This window comes from Motacilla alba, chromosome 17 (assembly GCF_015832195.1).
Source record: "Motacilla alba alba isolate MOTALB_02 chromosome 17, Motacilla_alba_V1.0_pri, whole genome shotgun sequence".
Lineage (NCBI taxonomy): Eukaryota > Metazoa > Chordata > Aves > Passeriformes > Motacillidae > Motacilla > Motacilla alba.
The window spans coordinates 7,215,639-7,237,911 of record NC_052032.1 but is presented as its reverse complement, the minus strand read 5'-3'; the positions used below and the strand labels follow the sequence as shown (position 1 = coordinate 7,237,911).

The 22,273-nt window shown below is 47.1% G+C and overlaps 2 protein-coding genes across 4 annotated transcripts in view; one reads left to right on the top strand and one right to left on the bottom strand.

The window, feature by feature from the left end:
• Positions 1-1,501: 1,501 nt before the first annotated feature.
• GTF3C4 (general transcription factor IIIC subunit 4) lies at positions 1,502-10,225 on the bottom strand. Of its 2 annotated transcripts, XR_005259273.1 has the most exons (6): positions 9,881-10,225; positions 6,965-8,785; positions 5,761-5,891; positions 4,196-4,284; positions 3,113-3,538; positions 1,502-1,909 (listed from the first exon to the last, which is right to left on the bottom strand). XR_005259273.1 is itself a non-coding variant. In XM_038156263.1 (5 exons), the coding sequence occupies exons 1-5, from the start codon at positions 10,208-10,210 to the stop codon at positions 3,474-3,476; spliced, it is 2,436 nt and encodes an 811-aa protein (XP_038012191.1). In that variant the 5' UTR covers positions 10,211-10,225; the 3' UTR covers positions 1,502-3,473. The 2 variants fall into 2 exon arrangements, 1 of the variants encoding a protein (XP_038012191.1); XM_038156263.1 differs by having other exon boundaries at positions 1,502-3,538.
• A 221-nt stretch (positions 10,226-10,446) lies between these two features.
• The window catches only part of DDX31 (DEAD-box helicase 31), a 43,376-nt gene continuing 31,549 nt past the window's right edge, over positions 10,447-22,273 (top strand). For both annotated transcript variants that reach the window (XM_038156265.1, XM_038156266.1), the window contains exons 1-14: positions 10,447-10,529; positions 11,148-11,401; positions 11,586-11,661; positions 12,041-12,084; positions 12,457-12,527; positions 12,809-12,873; positions 13,660-13,704; positions 14,943-14,984; positions 15,746-15,810; positions 16,609-16,728; positions 16,993-17,099; positions 17,819-18,054; positions 18,398-18,574; positions 20,994-21,053. In XM_038156265.1, the coding sequence (XP_038012193.1) occupies positions 10,494-10,529; positions 11,148-11,401; positions 11,586-11,661; positions 12,041-12,084; positions 12,457-12,527; positions 12,809-12,873; positions 13,660-13,704; positions 14,943-14,984; positions 15,746-15,810; positions 16,609-16,728; positions 16,993-17,099; positions 17,819-18,054; positions 18,398-18,574; positions 20,994-21,053 (1,398 nt within the window). In that variant the 5' untranslated portion in view covers positions 10,447-10,493. The remainder of the gene's footprint in view (positions 10,530-11,147; positions 11,402-11,585; positions 11,662-12,040; positions 12,085-12,456; positions 12,528-12,808; positions 12,874-13,659; positions 13,705-14,942; positions 14,985-15,745; positions 15,811-16,608; positions 16,729-16,992; positions 17,100-17,818; positions 18,055-18,397; positions 18,575-20,993; positions 21,054-22,273) is intronic.

The window sequence follows — 22,273 nt, the reverse complement described above, 5'->3', positions numbered from 1 at the left end:
TCTTCATCCCAGTGGAGGAGGGAGTAACTCCCAGTGGGATACCAGCACGAGCAGCAAATCTGAAATGCCTGTCAGAAGCTCCTCACCAAGGAAAATTACACCTTAGCTCTGGACAAACAGGATGTCTGCCTGTTAATTCTCAGCTGCAAGTATCATAATCCTTAAAAAAAAAAAAAAAGAGAGAGCATCAGGAACCCCCAAGAGCCCTCAGTCTCTGCTGGGATGTTGCTCTCCTTCTGGAGATGAGGGTCTTTGAACAGCCAGAGTGTTCACCACCAAATGGTGAGGCAGTTGACATCTTCCAACTATTCACTTGTCTGAAGTATCCTGCAAAACTTGGGCAAAAACTTATGGAGATAAACTCCAATTCTGTGGGATTAGTTCTTTGAACAGTTCAGTTGGGCCTTGACAGGAGATGTGTTAGTTTGAGGAGGCAACTCTGATAATGGCAAAATAACACAAGGCCTGGCAGCAGGTGCTCGTTCCCTGCTCCCCTTGCCTGTGAGGTGACAGCAAGGTTTGATCAGGACAAGAGCAGGACCAGCCCCTGTGTGCCCTGAACCGCCCCTCACAAGTCTGAGGCATTAAAAGATTCCTGGAGCAGCCTCAGCACTCGCTGGGCAGCCAAACCCACTCAGGTCAGCACCAGGGGTTAAATGTTACTGAGTGAGGTGGGCTCTGCTATTCTGGCTAAAAATGCACTTAGGGACAAGTGCTGGTTTACACAAAAATGAAATCCCAGTTCCTCTGTACCTGTTGTGAACAGGTCAGGGTGAAGAGTGAAAGCTTTTTGCTACAGGATCTCCACTGGCAGGCAAGGACAACATTGTTGGCTTTAAAATTCCATTTTCCCATTAGTCTGAAACCAGGTTAAATAAACTGGCAATGGCAGACTGAGTACCTAGTGCCTTGAAAGACAGGGAAAATAAACATTAATGCTGCAATGTTAATGTGAGGTGTGCTAGAGCTTCTCCATGGCAAAGCATTAAAACTCAGTCCAGGGAAATTCAAGAGAAATGATCAGCAAGAACCAATCTAATCTGTTATCATGTGAACCTTTGGGTCAGCCAGACTTAAACATTTCAGTAGCTCAGGATATTTTTATGGTGTCGAAGCCACAGCCACAGAAATGTTCTCTGACTTTTTCTGAAAGCACTGGGACAGGGTTCTGCAGGGCTCCCTCCCCTTCTCCACAGGCAGAATTTCTAAACTGGAACGTTTACTGATGAGCTGTCACAGCTGCCAGGGCAAGGACTTGCAGCTTCCATTTAAAATGCCTTCTCAACCACCACGAATAAACCTCTACTCAGCTCATAAGAAAAGGGATGTTCTGTTCCCCAGGCCCCACCAGCACTGGAAAGTTTTGTCCCAGGTTCCAGAGCTGGCCCCAAACTCACACACGTTGGGTATCGAGCTTACTCCTTGTTTTACTGGATACCAACACTACATTTCCCTTGTCTGCAGACACACTGAAGTAATTCCAATTTTCAATGCACAGCAATAAAAAACTAAATGTTTCTTTAATACAATTATGGTATCACTTCCAAGGATATTTACAAACAAGGCTAATTATTTTACAGATGAATGTGCTTCTGCTGTTTCTAGGCTACTACAGTAATGTTCTTCTCAGTCAATGCATGATCATGCTTAATGCATGAGACACTGAGCAGAAGGACAGCTGACTTCTTTAATGTTTGCTGAAAAAAATGTGCTCCTATTAAAGGTGAAGGAACATGAACAAAATATGCATAGTCATTGAATCGAGGAAACAAGCACCAACCACACATGCACTGGTGGGAGACTGACAGTGTCAGCACAATTCCATGATTTCTCAACAGCTGGAGAGCACTTCCCACACAGTGGAAGTGTCAGGAATCACAGACAGGGCGACACCTCTGCGATTGGTACTCTGCAGAATGGAAATACACAAACTCAGGATTATTTGACAGCATGGATTGCAGTTAACAAGACAAACTGTACCAAGTAACCACACACATTTGGGAGGTAATATTCCTCTAACACTGCATAGGAGGTTGAAAAGGATTCTGCTCTCTGTAGGAACAGATGGCAAAAAAAAGATGTTTTTGCTGACAATTAGAAGGCAAATTTCTGAACTCAGCACTTGAGATGGAGAGATTCTACAAGAGCCTGGAGTGACAGGATAAGGGGAATGGCATCAAAAGGGTTAGATGGGATATTAGGAAAAAACCCTTCCTTGTCAGCGTGGGGAGGCCCTGGCACAGGGTGCCCAGAGCAGCTGTGGCTGCCCCTGGATCCCTGGCAGTGCCCAAGGCCAGGCTGGACAGGGCTTGAAGTAGCCTGGGCTGGTGGAAGGTGTCCCTGCCCATGGCAGGGGTGGAATGAGATGAGCTTTATGGTCCCATCCAACCCAAACCATCCTGGGATACACAAAGAGCTTCACCAGCCTCCCTGGCCCTACCCAGAGCATGTCAGCCATGGTGGGGTTGGGTTTGGGGTGTTCTGTTCGTTTGGGGTTTACTGAGCTATTATGAAAAGAAAAACTGTCAGCTGGGAGTGATTATTTGTGTGTCAGATTTGTTTAAAACTCAACTGCTGTATGAGGGAGACTCTCAATTTAATCGACAGCAGTGTTAATTGGTAATGCTTTTGGTAACTGAGTTTCTCTGGAAAAGAGGATTCCTCTTGGTAGAGGGTTAAGTGAAACCAAAGGCAAACACTTTGGCAAGAGCTGGGAAGGAGTTAGAACTTTGTTCAGAAAAAGAAAGTGGGGCAAGAGACTTAAGAGCATTGGAAATTTTATATATATGTATATATATTAGTGTTTAAGCTGATTCCTATTCGTTTAATAATAATTATTATTATTATACTTTAAAATTATTCTTACTGATCCCAGGCAGCCAATATCACCCTTCTGACTGAAACACTGTTACATTTCTGAGGCAGTTACTCTTCTAGACTTTCAGTGAAATTCGTGTCATGGCCAAATTCTCTCATATGGCTGTAACTGGCATCTGCTTCTCTGGGCAAGACACTGGAACCATGGATGATCTGGAGCTCCATGTTCTACAGCAAATGCCAGGGTGGCTAAAAAGCAAAGAGAGCACTGCAAGCTGGAGCCTTCTCTACCCACCAAGACCATTCAAGAGGCAGCTCTGCTGTTCCCATCCCAGCTTTGGGAATTGACAGGCAGAAAGGACAATCCCCACTGTGCTCAACCCTCCAGTTCCTTGCCAGTGTCCAGCTGCTGAGGCTTCCTTGGGTGCATTTCCAAACAGCTTTAAACTGGCTCTTCCAGGTGCATTCCTGTTTCTGGAGCACGGAATGGGCTCTGGATTTCAGGAGTTTTCAGGAACCTGTGATGTTCTATGTACAGGGCTGTGGACAAGGTGTTCTCCCTCCAGCAGAGTCTGTGCTCCTGTCTCTGTATCCTCCCCGGCTGAAGGGAGCTTATGCAGTAGAGAAAATACTTTCAGTCTTGACACAGCTTTTCTCTAGAACACGGGAGAATCACAGAAGGTGCAAGGTCCCTGCAATAACCTCTTGATCCATTCAGGATCTGCAAATGAGAAAACAAGTTGTTTAAAGCTGGAGGAAGGGATGAACACAGGAATGACACCTGAGATGCACGAACTCAACAGGAGTCCTGGACAGTTTGTATACATTCACGTGCAGGAGTGACTGAGAATTCAGTGAAACCCAACTCTGTTTCTGCCCTGAAATTTCAAGTAATGCCAGTTTAAATTCCACCTCAGCAGGGGACAAAATTAAGGTGAAACACTCCATGCTTTATCCTTACATGCTCATAGCTATATAGGAAAAAAATGTAAAGGATCATCATGGCCCAACTGCAGTGTTCTCATTTTCTAAGCTGAAATTAGATCCCCCCCATAACACAGTCCTTGATTCCTGTTTCTTTATCCCTCCTGCAGAACTGGATGCTGATGTATTCAACTTGAATATCAAACTAAGCGCTGGAGCATTCCAGCACAGTTTGTATTTACCCAGATTTCATTAAAATGTGGGATTTATACCTCAATTTCTGCAGTTACTAATTTGCAATTAACAGGTCACTAATGCCAGGACACTGTGAAATGCAGAGCTTCACATGGGAAGTGCCTAGAAGAGTAAAATCAGCAAACCTAATTCAAGCCATTTTGTAGATAAAAGTTACAAAGCCCCAGTCCTGCCTCTTTTGACCCCAGGAACATTTTACCTTCAGGGGTTGGGTGCCGTGCAATGCTGTCATGAAGCAAACACCTCCTGTACACCAAACTCTGGCAGGACTGGTAGGTTAGAAAGCACCTGTGAAAGGAAAAGCAGTTTTATCAAGAGGTTTGGGGTTTATTGTTTTATGACCTGCTCCTGTGCCCTGACTGGAGGCTGGGCTCTTCACAATTTGCTTTGTGAGAGTAAAGGCAGTAATGAACCACATTAAATATGAAGATTAATAATTTATAAATTCAGGTAAACTTCCCAAGTGTACCAAATTGCAAATGGATAAAAAAATGAAAGGTCAAAACTCAATATATCATAAAAAAAAATAATCTAGCATACAGTAGAGGAGTTGAAAAGCTTGAGGCCCTACTGCACAGTGAAGAACCAGGGTGTCCTTAAGGCCATGGCCATTTAGCCAAACTAGCACACAAAACCTGTTAGGCACAGCTTTCCTCTGTGACAAACTAGTGACTTGCCACAGCTCCAGTGACAATCTCCATGTACCTCCCACACTGGTAAAGGAAGATTTCGTTTTATAAAATTTCAAATTCTAGTATTTAATTCCTAAAATTTCCTTTCATTTGTCTGACTTCTCAGTGTGCCTGCTCTCAATCATGTCTTGTTAAACTGCTTTTGTTTTCAAATGCTGAAGGAGCTTGAACAAACCCTTCTCCAAGTGATGTTCCAAAGGATGCCTTGTCCTCAGTTTTCCCTTGCCTGCTTTCTCCCTGACCCTGTATTTCCCCCAAAAAAAAAGATGCTCAAAAGCATTTTATTATAAAAACATTGTCCTGCTAAGAGAACCAAATCCAACTTCCAGTGCCCTGGCTCTTACGGAAGAGGACAGAAAAAAACTGGGTGGGTAAGATGCTTCATGCCTTTTCACTCCAGTGCTACCAGGTGGTTCAGTGAGCTCCCGAAGTATGTTTGAATTATCCAGAGGGGATTTTGGAATGCAGGACATTCCTCTGACTGTTCAGGATGGCCCGAGCCCCTGGCATGCAGCCAAAGGCACCTGTGACATTGATTTTGACCCATGGAACAAATTACCAACTTTGTATGAAGAATTACAAATCACAAAAGTTTAAGTAGCATAACAGTAGTAGTCACAGGGTGAAAAGTAGAATGTTGGGATTTTACAAAGGGGATTTGGAGTCCCAAGATGGAGGAATTTGGGCGTGCCCTGCCTTTTCTCTTTCCTACCCTCCATGTTCTGGATGGTGCTGGCACTTTTGGATCGGTTTAGAGTGGAGACAGACTGTCTAATGTAGGTGATAGGTACTGGAACAGAATTGTAAATATGTTACTTGTAGTTTTTAGTATAAAAAGACAACACCAGCCCGGGAGGCGGGCAGTGTGCCTCTGGCTGAACAGACCTCAGCAGGCCAGAGAAAGAATGTAAGAGGTAAGAGAAAATAAACAACCTTGAAAACTACAGGTGAAGAGTTCTGACTCCTTCTTCGACTGCCGGGCTGGGAAAGAGACTTCTAACACATCTCAGGGTCATCCTGACCAGTGGAAATGCCGAGAAGGGGGCAAGCTCTGGATACCTGAGCCCCTTACCTGAGCCAAATGTGGCCGTTGGAGCAGACGGCCTGTTTGCGGTCGGTGAAGGGCAGGATCTCCTTGCACAAACTGCAGTGCTCGGGGAAGGTCTGCTTGTTCATCTTCTTCAGGATGTGCCCAATCAGCACCTGGAACACACAGCAGGCACTCGGTGACACAGCCCAGGGTGGGAACACCTCGCTGTGATTTCTGAGTGACAGGGAATAAGCTGAATCCCAAAAAAATCAAAGTGTAAGAAATACAAGGTATCAGTAAGTATTCATTTATTCTCCTTCTGTTCTAAAGATTTCTGTCCCACACTAAAGGGATAAAGACTTTAAAAACAGTAATTCCTTGCAAATTTTAAAAGAAAGAACTGAAAGAACTGGTATCACACCACTGACCATAACAGCAATGCTTTCCCTCATGCCTATCACAGTGGATGTGCTAAAAAAAATTCCTGTTCAGAAATTACCTGGATGTCTTCAGCAGTCACCTGGGTGTACAACATTTATAGCAGAACATTTATGTGATCAAATTTGTCTGTGACATTTCAATAATAAACCACATCCCAGGGACTTTTAAAGTGTGACAGCAAGCTGAATAGATAAAATACAATTTAGAAGTCGCTTTTCAGCACTATAAAAAAGAAACAAGATTCTTCTAAAATAAGAAAAGCAACCTCTCAAACTTTCAAATCATAGTAACTGGATGCCAGAACAACCCAGCAGTTGTGCCAGAGCACTTTCCTAGGGAGTTAGTGATGGCCACACTTGGCTGTGATGCCAGCAGGGAGAACATCACACTACACCAGCCCTTAAAGTTAGAACCATAGTGTGATTGACTAGGGGAAATGCACTTGAAGTTTACTTGTGTAAACATGATGGAATAAATAAACTCAGTATTGAAAACAAACATCCCTCAATCAGCCCATGTTCCAAACCCACTGACAGCAGCACAATAACTCCTGTCCTCTCCCCTGTTCTCCACAAACTCAGGCATCTTTATTCTTTATTGCACCTGATCCAAATTTCAACATCTGTGTTTACATTCCCTCCTATTTCACAATACAGGAAGGACAATTTAAGCCGAATGCTCTACAGAAGCTCACTGGTGAGGATGACATGACCACAGCTCTCCTTCCCAGCCCAGCTGTATCTTCAGGAGTGGGGACAAGGAAGTGACAGTGACACAGAATCCCCCAAGCAGAGGTGCCACTTACTCGTGCTGTTCTGTCATCGTAGCCGTCGTCAGACATTAGGAAGTCACAGACTCCTCTGGTGGGAATGCTGGTGTTCTCTGTAATCCACGTGTGCAGGTAAACTTCTCCCAGCACCCGTTTCATGTGTTCTCGTGTCAAGTGCATTTCTACGGCCTCAATCTGTGCCTGTATTTCAAGCAGCTTTTCTACCATTGGCTCACGGCCTCCAGCGTCACTTGACTGATGGAGAGAATCCTCTGCAGTGTCATCAATGTCCCCACCTTTGCCCGCGTCCCCCAGGCTCTGCTTGCTGGCTTGTTTCGAAGTTCCTTCCTCTTGATCATCTTCAGTGCTGCCCATCCCGGGGGAATCTGATATCAAGATTTTGGCATCCTCGTGTGAAGGTCTCCACGTGACCTCTGAGGGGGCTTTCTGCATCGACTGGTACAAAATCCTCAAGAGAAACAACTTAAACCTCCAGAAGTAAGTGGAGCCACAGCTCTCTATCTTTTTATCCAGCGCCTCCTGTAAGAACTGGGGAATGTGCTTATCCTTCAAGATTTTCCAGCGTACAAGATCCGTCAAGTCCACTTGCCGGAAAAGGTTCTGAACAGAAGATTCCAAGAGCTGTGCGGCTGCCTCCTCAAAAGTCTTGAGGGTGACAAACTGAACTTGGTAGTTTTTGTTGACCGGGTGCAGCCCGTTGGCCATGCCCTCGGTGGTGATGACCGCCAGGTACGCCCCACAGGGGCTGACAGCGATTCCGTGAGTCCTGACACAGCCAAACACCTCCGAGAGCTTTATCAGCTGGTGCTCAAACTTCAGAGCAACGTCTGTGAATATGGGGATGAGCTGCCTGACCTTGCCGTCGCTGGAGCAGGTGTACACAGTGCCGTTCTGCTTGTCGGCGGTCATGGAGACGATGGGCAAGGAGTGGAGCCCCGTCACGTGGGAGTTGTGCACGTTCAGCCCCGCTTTGGATATCAGCAGGAGGCACCAGAACACGTAAGGGCCCCTCGCAGCCACCACCAGGCTGCAGCTGCATTTCTGGTAAGGGTGGTAGAGAGGGATGCATTTGATGCTGTGCACGGGCAGCTGGTCCATCTCCTGCCACAGGACCACGGGCTGCCTCAGCGTGAAGTAGCCTTTGACCGCCTTGAGGTTGACAGGGATGATCTTCACCGGGCCGTACGCGCTCCCCACGATCAGCCCGCTCATCTTCCGGTTGTTGTGCTCGTACTCCCACCACGACAGCACGCTGGGGGAGCTTATTCCCGACTCGATGGTATTGCAGGAGGTGATGGATTCCTTCCCCAGGAAGGGCAGCTGGAACTGCCACACGGCGATGTTCCCGTTCTCGAAGAGCACTGCCAGCAGCACGCTGCCCACGTCGCGGCACTCGTTGTTGTGCTTGACCTGCTGGGTGGTGCAGATGCCCGACCACTCCATGCGCACGGGGGCCTGCATGCTGTGCCGCCGCTGGAACTCGGGGAAGTCTCCCAGCTCCCCGCAGGGGGTGTCGGCCTTGCACAGTCTGTACCCGGCCTCCAAGAGGCGCTCGCCGTAGAGCTCGGTCAGGTCCACCAGCTGCACCCACTGCAGCCGGTTGAGGTTGGCGTGGATGGTCAGGCGGTTGTCCATGGTCAGGGCTGCCAGCAGGCACCTCCCGTTGGCGTCGCAGCCCAGAGGGGACCAGCTGGAATATTTGAAACCCCGCATGGGCGTCAGGGACTTCCCCTCGGGGTTGAACACTCGGTCCAGCATAAATGTCTGGCTGACGGTGGGATCCACTGAGCTGGCGAATTTCTCCTTGCACTCAGCCACCTCCTTCTTTGGGCCAACCTAAAAAGGAGCAAAAAGAGCCTTTAAAACTATTGTACAGCTGGTTTTTTTAGGAAGACTTTCCTGGAATTAATTCCCTCTTGAAACAGAGCATCCCCAATCACAACCAACACTACACAGCTTAATTGATGTCACTCCTAAAGACTTCAGCTTCATTAATGCCCTGAATTCGCATAGTTTTGACTCTCAGCTACTGAATTTTTGGCTGCTAAATCAAAGAGCCTGTTTTCACACTTTTGTTCTTTTAAAGATACCTGGCATAACATGTAAATACTCAGTATTTCAACTCTATTCCATATTCTCAGCATTGTTTTGGGAAATAAAATCAGGTTCACAACAACAAAAGTATTATTTAATAAGATATCCACCCCCATCTGCCATCTCCATTAAAAGTCAGATGTTCCCCTGAAGGCCAGAGAAATCCCTGCTGCAAAACCCTTCAGCTTAGGTAGCAAAACAAAGGAGGACTGCTCCTTAAAATTGTATTGAAATAACTGAACTGGAACTCAAGCGATTCTCAGAAAAACTGCAGAACTTCAGAATCCCTGGACATCACTGGGATATGGTTTTCTCTCTCCTGTGCTCTTAAAATGAGAGCCTGCAGCAAGTTCTGGGCAGGGCAGGGGCAGCTCCCCAAGAGGAGCATCAGAATCCCGGGATGGGTCAGGCTGGAAGGGACCACACTGGGGGAGACTGCAGACCCTCTCTGGATTCTACACAGGAAAGAAGTTCTACTCGTGTTCAGGTGCACCTTCATCCATCAATTTACGCTCGTTTCTGTTGTCTTATTGCTTGGCACCACCGTGACAAACCACAGAATCATTAAAGTTGGAAAAACCTCTGAGATCTTCGAGTCCAGCCTGTGCCCGATCCCCACCTTGTCACCCAGCCCAAGCCTTGAGTTCAGTCGTTCCTTGAACACCTCCACGGCCCGTGGCTCCACCACCTCCCTGGGCAGCCCATCCCGAAGTGCGATCACCCCTCCTGCGAGGAAACTCCTCCCGATGTCCGACCCGAGCCTCCCCCGGCTCCCTCTTCTCGCCACCTCCCCTTTAGACACTTGCACCCATTGACGAGGCCGTGCCAGGCGCTCACCTTGAGCATGCAGGCGGCGCCGGGCGCGGGCACGGCGGTGCGGTGGATGACCATGTCCTGCCCGCCGCTGTGCACGTCGCTGAGCTGCTCCAGCACGGCGATGCTGCGGGCCGTGCTCACCGACACCCGGTGGTCCTCGGACCAGGCCAGCGGCTCCAGCCCGCTGGCGCCGTGCTGCAGCCGCACCGCCGGCTCTCGCCGCACCGCCGTGAGCCGGAACCCGGCGCTCGCTGCCGCCGCCGCCGCCGCCTCCTCCGCGGCCGCCTCGAGCCCCAGCGGCGGCTCCTCCCGCCCCGCCACTGCTGCCGCCGCCGCCGCCGCCGCCGCCATGTTACCGCCGCCTCACGGGCCGCGCGCACGCGCCGCCGCCGAAGCCCCCGGCGGGCCCGGCCGGAGCTGCCCCGCCGCCGCCTGCGCGCCCCGCGGGCCCGGGAGCGCGGGTTGCGGGGTGTGGAGAGCTCTCACCGAGCCCCCGCAGCGCCGCGGGGTGGGCGGAGAGCCGGGTGAGCTCCGGTCTCGGCGGGAGGCTCCGCACCCGCCGCCGCGCCGCCCTCACGGGCCGGGCGGGCGGGCGGGAGGCGGCCCCGGGGCCTTGCGGAGGAGCGGGCGGGACATGGCGGCGGGCGTGGGGATGCGCGGCCTCGGCAGGGTACGAGGGAAGGGAAGGGAAGGGAAGGGAAGGGAAGGGAAGGAGTGGAGTGTGGGGTCTACGGGACACGGGACCCTGCGGGACAGGGGACACAGGATACGGCGCACGGGACCCTGCAGGACACGCGACCCTCCGGTACCGTGACCGGGCGGGGATGCAGCGTCTGACAAGTTGTTAAATGGAGCTTTTGGCTTCTCCCCCGCCCGAGCCAGGGCTGATCCGGCTCCTCCGAGCCGCAGGAGCTGCGGGCAGACGGCGCTGCCCTGGCTCACCGCGTTCCCTGTGACGGGCTGGGGGCGATGCTCTCCCAGCCCTCTGCTTCGTCTGCACGGGCTTTAAAATGCTTTTGAGAGAGACTTTCGAATCATGTTCTGCCCAGTCCCTGGGGATGTTGAATGGGATCCTTTAGGGAGGAGCACTAGGTAGGGCTTCAGGTTGCTCATGGCATTTCGGCAGTGTCAGTGGTGGATCTGTCGGAGTAGGAGCTGTGGAGCTGCAGAAACCAGCTTTGATTTCTTTAGTCATGGACTAGGGGATTCCAAAAATAAGGCCGTGCTGTGGGCTGATGTTTGTGTGTTAACTCCCAGTGACTGCTGACCGGTTTGTTTCATTTTACAGCAATCTGGTGCTCTGAAAAGGAAGCTCCAGGCACCACCTGGAAACCCACCCGTGAAACGAAAACGTAAATTATCCATAAACACCTTCAGGAAGGGTGCCACAGAGGCTGACAGGAGGGAGGAGGGAAGGTCGTCACAAAAAACTGTTCCTAAGAAGCAGCTGACTGACAAACAGAATGAAAGCCAGAAGAACAAACCTTTCATCAAGACATCCAGCCTGTTTAAAAACAACCCAGACATCCCAGAAATTCACAGGTATTTTAGACAAATGAGAAGGAAAAAAAACCCTGCAATGCCTTGAAATTCAGTGTCTTGAATTCTTGCCCTTGCTTGGCAGAGCAGCTGCTTGGTCGATGCAGTTTCATTGCTGATGATGCAGAATGCTGGTGTATCATTCTTAACCCTGCTGTTTGTTTTGTTTTTGTTTCCCCTAACTCAGGAAAGAAGTGCAGCAGGTGCAAGAAAATGTCTTCACTACAGATTCCTTCAGCCAGCTGGACCTCCACCCACATCTGGTGAGGGGCAGGAGGGCTGCGTGCCTCAGAACCATGGGGATTTGGGTGGGGGCAGCTCAGGGAGCCTTTATTCATGGTGCTCTTGATACTCCACCTGATTTTGTCACTCAGGGTGCTGGTCCATGTCCTGACCTGTCCCCAGACACATTCCCAGCCCTCTTCACCGTTTGCAGCTGTTGTACCAAAAAGCCACAGAAAACCAGCAATGGTGGAATTCTGATTAACTAAGAAGCATTTTGAGGAGATGGCAACTTTGTGGACCAGTTATGCCGAGAATCAGTGTCAGTCTTCTGGGTTTTGTTCTCTCTTAGCAATACAAGAAGTAACAAAAGGAACAGTTTGACAATAAAACCTTTGTTTTTCTTCATTATCTCTCTAGATCTCCACAATAAACACTGTCCTAAACATATGCAGCATGACTAGGTAAGCAAATCAATATGAAAACCTTGCAGTTTACCCCTAAAAGCCAATCACCTGTGATTATTTCAGTATATTTAATGGGTTTGGGAAGACCACAGTACCACAGTCCTGTTTGCTATTGGTTTTATAGGGACTCCTGCCTTCTGGTTTGGTACTTGAATCATAAACCCATCTGGTTTGAATTTATCCCATCTGATGCCTGTCCAGTGGCTTTGCTTAGACATCACCTCAGCTGATGTAGCTGCATCTCTGCTGCAGAGATGAGCGTGGGGAATTTGGAGTAAAGAATTTTGAGACAGTCGCTGTGTGTTAAAATCCTGGAATTCCATCGTGTGTTGCATCTGCATTTCCTGCCCTGCTTTGTTTGTCTCCCAGTGTTCAGAAGCAAACGATTCCTGTGCTCCTGCAAGGCAGAGATGCCCTGGTGAGATCTCAGACTGGTTCAGGTCAGTGTTGAACTGTCACAGTCCTGCCTTTGGGTGTGTTAACTGCGTTTATTTAGGTAGATCTTAGTGGGATAGCACCACCTCTCTTTTCTAACTGACCCTTTATTGAATTGCCTGTTAATCTTCCATTCTGAAAACTTCCTACTTAACAGAAGCTTTTCCAGACTCTGCCTGCAGTTTAAGAGTGGTGGGACAAATGGGGCTTTGGTTTGCTGGAGTGTTGTAATTGCCAATTTTTTTTTTTTAATGGAAAGTTTTCTTATTTTCTCCCTTTCAAAAAGGTAAAACTCTTGCCTATGGGATTCCACTTGTGCAGTCTTTGCAGGGAATGGAATCCAAAATACAGGTAGGTCCAACAGCACTAAATAAATTTGCTTTGGATACTAAGATTAATAAAAATAAAATCCAGCTCCTGTAGTCATTGCTGTCTCTTTTTCATACAAGCAATCCACATTCCCCTTTACTTGTACATGTGACAGGTGGGATTTTCCAGTTCTGTTGAGGTGTGGATGGTACAAGATCCGTGTTAGCCGTTCCCCATTGCTCCATGCTGCAGGATAAATTAGAAACGGGCTAAATTATCAGGTGTGGAGAAGGTAGAGAGCAAAAGAAATGGTCTGGAAGCTGGGAGAACTGAAAAGAAAGGTTACTGCTGTGTGTTTAGGGAATCTTTGGCGTGGTGTGGGATTGGGTAATTGCTCCCAGTTTGGATCATACACCAGGAGATGCTGCTGCAGATCTTGTGCATTTCATGGGAAGAGATCATCCTGACTGAAGGGTTGGAGCATTTCCAGCCCATCCTGGATTGTCACTCCTACCTGCAGATTGTTGCTGTGCATCAAGCAGGAGGGCATCCCTGCAGCTCAGGAGCTCAGGAGTGAAACAACAACGTGTGTGTGTGCAAGAAAATGTTGGCTTTGACTGTGAGCAGCTTTCCCAGCAGGGAGAACAAGGCAGTGTAGGATTGAGACATGAAAAACTGCATTTTTTAAAAGCTGTGAGGCAGAAATACCCTAAAACGTCCTGCATGGAATTGCACTGAAGCCCCTCAGGGCTGGCTGAGAGCAGGGGGTGTGGAAGGGCTCTGCTCAGTGCTGCTTTCTCTCAGAGCCCTGCTCTTGTGTGTTCACAGCGCAGTGACGGCCCCTACGCGCTCGTGCTCGTCCCAACCAGGGAGGTAGGTGGCTTTTCCTTCCTCAGCCTGTCTCAACACTGATCTTTGGGATGTGGGTGTGGGTCCACCTGAGTTCCCCACGTCAGAAAACACCGTCAGTCCTTTTGCTCAGATCTTGGCTTCACAGAAAGTGTTGTCATTTTTGTTCAGTGCCAACCAGAGTAAGAAAGGAGTTTCTCAGTTCTCCTCCTGCAGGTGGAAATCTTTGTGGAGGCTGCAGAACCTCTCTGGCTCAGTGCAGGCCTCCTGCCTCCCTCCTACAGGGGGAATGAGTAAAACCAATGAATTCAGCTTTGCAAATTTATACAAGTGTTTCATTTTTAAAGCTGTTTATTCAAATCCATCAGTGAATGCTGAAGCTGAGGCCTCCAAGAGTTGGTTTCTCCACTGAACTCTTCTATTTAATTTATATTTGCAACTGCAAAGGCAGTGTCAGAAGAGGCTAGCAACCTTTTTAATTTTTGTTTGGTATGTCAAATGATAATAACTTCCATGTGGAGAATTGATTGCAGATATCTCATTTGGGGTGCAATATTTTATGCAGCCTGCAGTACAATGTCTCTGTTACCTGAAAGGAGAAGGCTCTGAAGCTATTAAAATTTTTACAGCAACAACTTACTGCCTCTTTGGGATGCCATGTGAATACTAAGCATGGAGGAAACTGTGTGTAAACTCCTTTAAAGGGCTGCCATTGAGAGTACTTAGGAAGATAATTTGTGATTACAATTGGCATTACTTTGTAATGGAAGCAATAACCTTTCTTGAGGAAAGAAATGCAGAAAGAACCAGTGGCACAACCACTCCATGGGTCAGGTGAGGAACAGTGAGGGCTGCCAGAAGAGAATTCACCTCTGTGTTTCCTTTTCATGGTGTTTTTTTCCTAGAATTTCTATAATTTTCCCTTTTATTCTTCCTCTGGAGCAAAATCTTCTGTGCCTGTGGCTTGTTTTCTTCCCAGGGCATTCACAGAAGCCAGCAGAAGTCTCTCTTGTCCTGAGAGCTGGCTGTGGAGCTGAGCCAGTAGAGAGGTTTTTGAGCAGGTCAAAATACAATAAAAGAGAGATTATTCAAGAGAAAAAATGAATAAGCAGCTTCTGAAAGAAAAACTAAGGATGCATTTAGAATTTTGAGATACATAACTAGATCAATTTACAGATTTTTGTGCCATAGGGATTTGTAATCCAGCTTTTTAGTCCAGAGAGACTTTGTCAGCGCTCATTTTCTTTTGTTGATTTCCATAGCTTGCACTCCAAAGTTTTGATACAATCCAGAAACTACTTAAGGTAAGAATTCAATGCTCTGTGTTCTTCTTATTCCTGTGAGGAGCCAAACAACTTCAGTTCCTGTGAATTCCGCTGGAGGTTTAGGGAAATCCAGGCACCTGGCAAGATGTAAGGTCCTTAAAGATAAATGTGTTTAAGTGTGTGATTTCCCTATGGCATGTTTTAAATTATTACATGAGCAATTAAGTGATTAATTATGGCACCCTCGTTGCACATGTGCTGATAAACAAGCACAGTTGATTTTTCACAGCCATTTGTTTGTAGAAATACCTTTCATTGTCTCGGGCTGAGTTATGAATGGAAACTCTGGTGGTGACAAGGACCGTTTTACTGAAACTAATACTGGACAGATGGGTTTCAGATGGGGAGCAGGACTTGGGGAACTGCTTTGCCAGCTGAATGACTGGAGAAATGAGAAGGCTTTTAAAATCATTAAATGATAGTGCTTTCCTTGTAATTGAGGCAGAGTATCTTACCATTGGGCTGGAAGGTGTTTAAATCATTTATTTATCTGATCCATATTTCCACCCCCTCTTCATTTTTCTTTGAAATAATAGGGTACTTCCTCATTATTTATAAGTCTTATAAATTTATAAGTCTTAGAAAGAGACTTACAAGTCTTTTTTTTCTGATGATCACATCACATGCACGCTGCTGTCAGCCCCATCCTCTCTCTTTTTGCCAAGAAACATCATTTTTTGATTAGGCTTTGTCTTGTTATTAAGAAGAATCATTGCTGGTCTTGGTTTTCTTTTCTGTAGCCATTTACCTGGATTGTGCCTGGAGTGCTAATGGGGGGAGAAAAGAGAAAATCAGAAAAAGCCAGGTAGGAAACTAGCTTCTAAAATTGTATTTTGGGTCCTTCTGCTCTACAGACTCTTTATCTGCTACTCTTCTTCAGAGTGTTTTTCTTGCTGGGAGGGAGGACGGTGAGCTTGGATCAAGCTGTGATCCCCTGGATCTTGCACAGGCACAGTGGCTGGGTCAGCAGGAAACATTCACTTCCCCCAGTTGAATCTATTTCTAAAATGTTGATGAGCCTTCTGAGAAGATGAGCTCTTGTGTCAGTATTTTTTTCCCCTCTTCTGACAAACACCTGTATTTGCTTACCACCAACTGTATTTGTTATGGGGGAAATTGCTTTCTGGAGAAGAGATTTCCTGGTGTTAAAAATTCCTTTCTTTCCCCTTTTCAAGAATTGAATTGTAAGCTGGTAATCCAAAATGGAATTTTCATTTCTCTCTATATAATCATACACAAAAAGAAGTTTACTCTTGACAGTAAAGCAAGTACTCAATTAGAAAAGAAAACCTAGCTGGGGTGTGTTAGTTTTTTTTTTTTTTTTTAATATTATTAATATTTCTTTCCACTCTGTCCTTAGCACTGAGTGTGCCTCTGTGTATCAGAGTATCAGTGATGATCAAGGATAAATTTTAGCTGGGCAAAACCAATCAGTTTTTATCAGTGAGAAGGTGCTGTCCTGATTTTACTGTGCCATTTTTTCCCTCTGTAGGTTCCAGTTCCTCACTCTGGGTCCTATTCCGTTCTAACCTGCATGGGGTTGTTTTTTCTTTCTTTTCTTTCTCGTAGCTGGCTTTTATTTTTTGGTTTTGAATCTGCACAGGTTACGGAAAGGGATAAATATCCTCATCTCCACTCCTGGCCGCCTGGTTGATCACATCAGGTCCACGGAATGTATTCATTTCCGTCGCACCCAGTGGCTGATTATTGATGAAGCAGACAGGTAAACTTCTAAGTGTTCAGACATGGAGGATTATTACAATACCCTCTGCATCATAATTCACTAAATAGCTTCTTAAATTATGAGAGGGTGTGATTTTAATCCATTCATGCTCAGGGGCCTCAGCCAAGCACCAGATGTCTGGGATTAGGACGAAATACCCGCTTTGGACAGATTGTTGGACAATTGTTCATTGCAAAGATGTCATGCAGTATTAAGACTTTCTCCTTCCTACAGCACCTTTAGCCATCTCTGCTGTTTCTGTAGGATCCTGGACCTGGGCTTTGAGAAGGATGTGGCTGTGATCCTCAATGCTTTAAATGCTGAGAGAGAGACACGTCAGAATGTGCTGCTGTCAGCCACCCTCACCGAAGGTGGGTTATGGACAGATGGGGGCTCTTGTAGCTGAATAATGCACAGGCAACTGCAGAGTACTTGGTTGAGTTACTCTGTTACAGCCCAGTCTGAAGCCCTTTGCAGGAGTGGAATCAATTTCCTATTAATTTCCTGGTAATTTTTGTTAATTTCTTAGGCTTACAGCACTTCCTTTATTACTGGAATTTCTGTCAGTGTATGTACTTCCATGGTCTCCACGGATGTCTCCCAAATTCCATAGCAAAGTCACCATGAACCTGAAAGTCCATTTATTTGCTTTACAAATGCAGAATTAGGGCAAAAAGGAATTGTAAGAGAGCTGTTGTATGCTTTGCTCTGTACCAGGAACTGAGCCAGGCCTCCTGACTTCTGCACTCTTGACAGAGGGAAGATCTGAGATTTTCCCACACACATTTAAAAGTAGCCTGCCAAATGCTGTCTGTCCATCAAGACATTCATGTACTGTAAAATAGCACAGTCAGCTGAAGTAGTGTCTTGTCAAGGTTCTGGTGGAGTCCATAGAGCTAAGCCTGGTAAGCTCTAAAAACTCTAAAAAGGCTGAGGTTTGTGAGTGGGTGCTGTCAGTGTCTGAGGGTGGCTCACTGGGTTCTTGCCCCTCCACTCCTTTTCACTGGAATTGTGTTAGTTGGTTTTTTTTTGAGAGTGCATCATCCCAGGCCAGACTGGGCCTCACGTGTCTCTCATTTCTGTGCTTTAGGAGTGACACGCCTGGCTGATATCAGCTTGAATGACCCCGTCAGCATTTCCATAGCAGATGAAATCCAGAAGGTGCCTAAACCAGCATCACAAACAGATCGGGAAGCCAGCAGTTCATCAAACTGCATGGAGCAGGAAAACTTTGCTGTTCCAGAGACACTCCAGCAGTATGTCATGGTGGTCCCCAGCAAACTGAGGCTTGTCACGTTAGCAGCTTTTATCCTGCAGAAATGCAAGGTGAGACTCTGTTTGCATTTATATTACTAAGTAGCCCTTTGCCCTTTCCAACTCCTTTATCTGTTCCTCTGTTGAGGATAGCATGGATTAGATCCAGGGCTTTGAAGTGCATCTTGAACCACAAGAGAGCTGAGGTGCTGTTGTGTCTTTCATGCTGGCAGAGAGATCCCTGTGCAGCGTGTAGTCATTCTTCTGTTGTGGGCTCTCTGTTTGGTGTCAGACTCTGTAATCCTTTCCCAGATAATTACATCTCCAGAAGTGTAAACCACCTGGATCTTTTCATGATCTGGGAATTGGGAGAGGCCTTTGGAAGTGGTCATGTGCAATTCTCTTGTTCTTGCAGTTTGAAAAGCGCCACAAGATGATCATCTTTTTCTCCAGCTGTGAACAAGTGGAATTCTACCACGAGCTCCTTGTAAAGGTCCTTGCAGGAGGGCCAGAGTCAGAACAACCTGGACATTCACCCCTCTCCTCTGTGAGCTTACATTTTCTGCGTCTGCACGGCAACATGGAACAGGAAGTAAGCACTCTCAAAATGTCAGGATCCACAGTTTTATTCCTTTTTCCCTGTGATTTATTATGTGGCTATTTTGGGGAGGAGGGCAGAAGAGAGGACAGAGAGTCATTTCACCTCTAGGGGCCTCAGTCTTCCATCTGCTAATGAGAATAAGGATATTGTCCCATTTCTGGAAAGTACCTTGGTAGCTGTATCTGAAAAACACACCTGAAGAAGCAAATGTGTTATTTCAGCAAGCAGAGCAGCCATTCTCTATTCCCAGTGGATGCACTAAACCATTTATGTCTCTGTGTTTCTCTCTCATGCAGTCAAGACAGACTTTTAATGCCAAAGGAAAACCTTATCCAAGCCCCTAAATATTACTACCTAATAAGTTGTCCCCATTAAATGAGGCTGGAGCAGTTTGGCTTTGGTTTTGAAGAGCAGTGTCTTGACAGATTGCTGTTTTCCCTGGGATGGAATAACAGCATTGTAATAGTGATTACTCCAAAATAGGTTTGGACCTATTGGAGAGGTTGGACCTTGCTACAGAGGGCTGGGAGGCCAGGAGGAGAGTGTCAGATGAACTGTCACTGCAGAGTTTCAGTAGCTGAGAGACCTCCCTTGGAAGTTCAGGCCCAGATCCTGCCCTTGGTCTGTGATGGAGAGAGCTGCCGCTCTACTCTGAGCTGCACAGCAGAGATGGTAAATGAATAGAGCTCTTCTGATGAAGCAAGAGGTGAAGAGCCATTGTTTTTCTCACTCATTCCCATCCTGTGGAGACCAGAAACATGTGCTTTGCTGTCCCTGCAGTCTGGCCTTTCCTCAACCTGCCTGCCTGAGCAAGTGAGCAGGCCTGGTCTGGCCCAACTCTACCCTGACCAGCTGTTAAGCCAACAGAACACCACTAAGTAGCTGGCACCAGGGGAAGGGTTTTGCCTTTTTAGTACCCAGTGTGTAATTAGTGCTTGATGTCTTCAAATTAAGAGCATTAATGGAGCTAAATTGTGGATCCCATATGGTACTGCTGAGCACGGCTGCTGTCATTGTCAACAAGATACAGCGTGCTCTCTTCTTTAATTTTTGTCAGCAGAGGGTTCAGTGTGTCAGCAAGGCCCAAGTTTCCCTTCTTTTCTAGAACAGCACCTCTAGCTGGGAGTCGAGTATGTAAGGTTTCTTCTCTATCATCAAGGTAACACTTAGCTCCTAGCCAGAACTCCAGGGAAAGGCTTGAAACGTGGAAATAAGGATATTTTGGAGGGCAAGCAGGAAAGGGAGTGTAGGTGCAGAGGTGATATTGGCAAGTGAAGACCAAGTTCTGCTGAGAACTTCGGTTATTGGTGCTCAGAGATAGCAAATAACATTGAGATGTAATGTGAGTTGTAGAGTCAGTTTTTGTGGCTTTTATCAAGAAAAAAAACCACACCCCAAAGCTGTTAGTTAAAATAACTGGAATGTGCTTGGGAAGGTTTGGGGACTGACAAGGCAGCAGGCTTTTGAAGGGCGCTGAGGAGCTGTACTGGGTTCCTGCAGTTCCCTTTAATGGCTCTGAGGCTGCTGGGGGGTAATTTGGGATCTGGGTGCTGCAGATGGCTCTCCCTGTGGGCCTGAGCTCATGTAAGGACTGGGGGCTGCAGGAGTTGTGGTGGTGCAGAGCAGAGATGGGGCAAGGCTGGGGAGCACCTGCCTCTGACCCTGGTGGAAGGAGCAGCCTCTGTCCCAGTGTCATCAGCCCCATTGGTGGCCTTTGCCAGTGCAAGGGCAAGCATGGGAGGGAGCCTGCTTTCCCCTCGGGCAGGGATTTCTGGCCATCTCTCCTGCCCTGTTACTTTGCAGCCTTGTCCCGCAGCAGTTCAGCCTGCAGCTGAGCATCCCTGACACTCAGCAATTCCAGAGTCAGAGCAGTGGCTGCGTGCACGCCCCATTGGGCACAGGATGAGGCTGATCTCTTGTGATGTGATTATATCACTGTGTCAACAAAATGGGCTTATCCTGCCCATCGTGTGACTGGACAGACAGCAGTGAACATGTCCAGCTTTGCTTGGTTCCACAAAAGCCTGTCTTGCCCATAAAGTGTGCCAGTGCTTCTGTTGGTGCTGCCTAATCCTTTGTGGATCCCCTCTCCATGTCAAACAGTTCCTGTTTTCTGGCACACACAGGCTGTGCTTCTGTGCAAACCGTGGAGGTGTTGGCTGCTCTGATTTGCCCAAATGCATCCAGGCTTCCCCAGACACTGCCTTCCTACCTGGGACCACACCTGTGTGCCACAGATTTTTCCATTTGCAGGAAGAGTCTGACTGGCACTCGTGAGGCCAATTCCTTTGCTTGTGGATCTTTACATGACCTAGTGAACACAGTTAAATTGTAACCTTAGCTGATTTGCTTTGTGTTTGATTGTAATGTGCATAAGCAGCCTTTTAATTCTTCATTTTCAATCTTCTAGGAAAGGACAGAGGTCTTCCAAGAGTTCCTAAAATCCAAGACTGGCATCTTGCTTTGCACTGTGAGTAACTTGGAGTCCCTTTGCAGCTCCACACTAATGGGGCTGTCTGATCCCTGAGGGTAACCAGAGGAATTGGCACTGAGCTCTAATTCCAGCTCACTGTCTGACCTTGAGGAAAGTCATCTCCTTTTTCTGCATCTCACATGTTCAGTAAGGACTGGGGCCTTCTTTGCAAACTATTGACATGATCTTCTGCTGAGTTACCAAATTCAGGAAAAATGGATGTCTTATATTAGAGGCCACCAAGTATTTTGCTTGGTCTTATGTCTGGAAAAGTCTGTTCCTTTGAAGCTGGAACCTTGCCCCCTACATGCAGCCAGTAGATTGCAATCCTGATTTGTAGTGTGCCCTAGAACTGCCAGGAAAACTGGATGGAATGGGTTATTTCCCATCTTAGTAACTACCCCAGGGTTAAAAACAACCACCTGCAGAGGTGGAAAGGGGAGCCCAACCAGAGAAGGCAAAGCACATGCTCTGCTGCTCTCCTTGCCTTGTGCCCTTCAAGCTCCTTCCAAGGGTGCTGAGGGTGACATTCTTGTCCTCTGCTGAAGTTTGCTGGCACCCTTGGGTTGTGGTGGCACCTTTGCCTCTCGCTCCTGACCTGCCAGGGCCACAGGCTGCTGCAGTGGTGCAGAAGGCTGCACGATTTGCTCTCTAATAGTGGCAGCTGTTGATCTGAAAACGTGTGAATCTTGGCGATTTCTACCCACTGCAAACCTGTAAATTACAGCGATCGGGAGTAATTAGAGCTGAGAAACCCTCTCCAGCTCTGAAATGACTCCTGTTCTTGCTGCACGTTATTCTTAAAGGAAACCAGTTGCAATTTTTTCAGAGTGTGGGGAGCTGATTTTTTTCCTTTTTTCTGCCCACAGCTCAAACTAGGAGTGCCATGTGTATAGAGTGTTTGATTTAGTGTTGCCAAATTATTTATTATGTCACCTGTAAAATTCTACTTGTTACCTTCTGGTTCTGCTTTGTGTGTACAACCTTTCAGTGATTTATCAAGGTCAAAATGCATCTTTGCAGTGCATAAGTGGAACTGTAACTTGGTTTCCTTCTATACAGAGGTAATACTTGAGTGTCAGAACTAGGGAGGAGAGCAGAGCTTAAATCATTCAGTGGTGTAGATCGTTTTGAAGCTAAAAAGTGTTTGGTAAATTCTGAAAAATAAATAGCTAAATTTAGTTATCCTTGATTCACATAACTGAGAAATGTCAGGT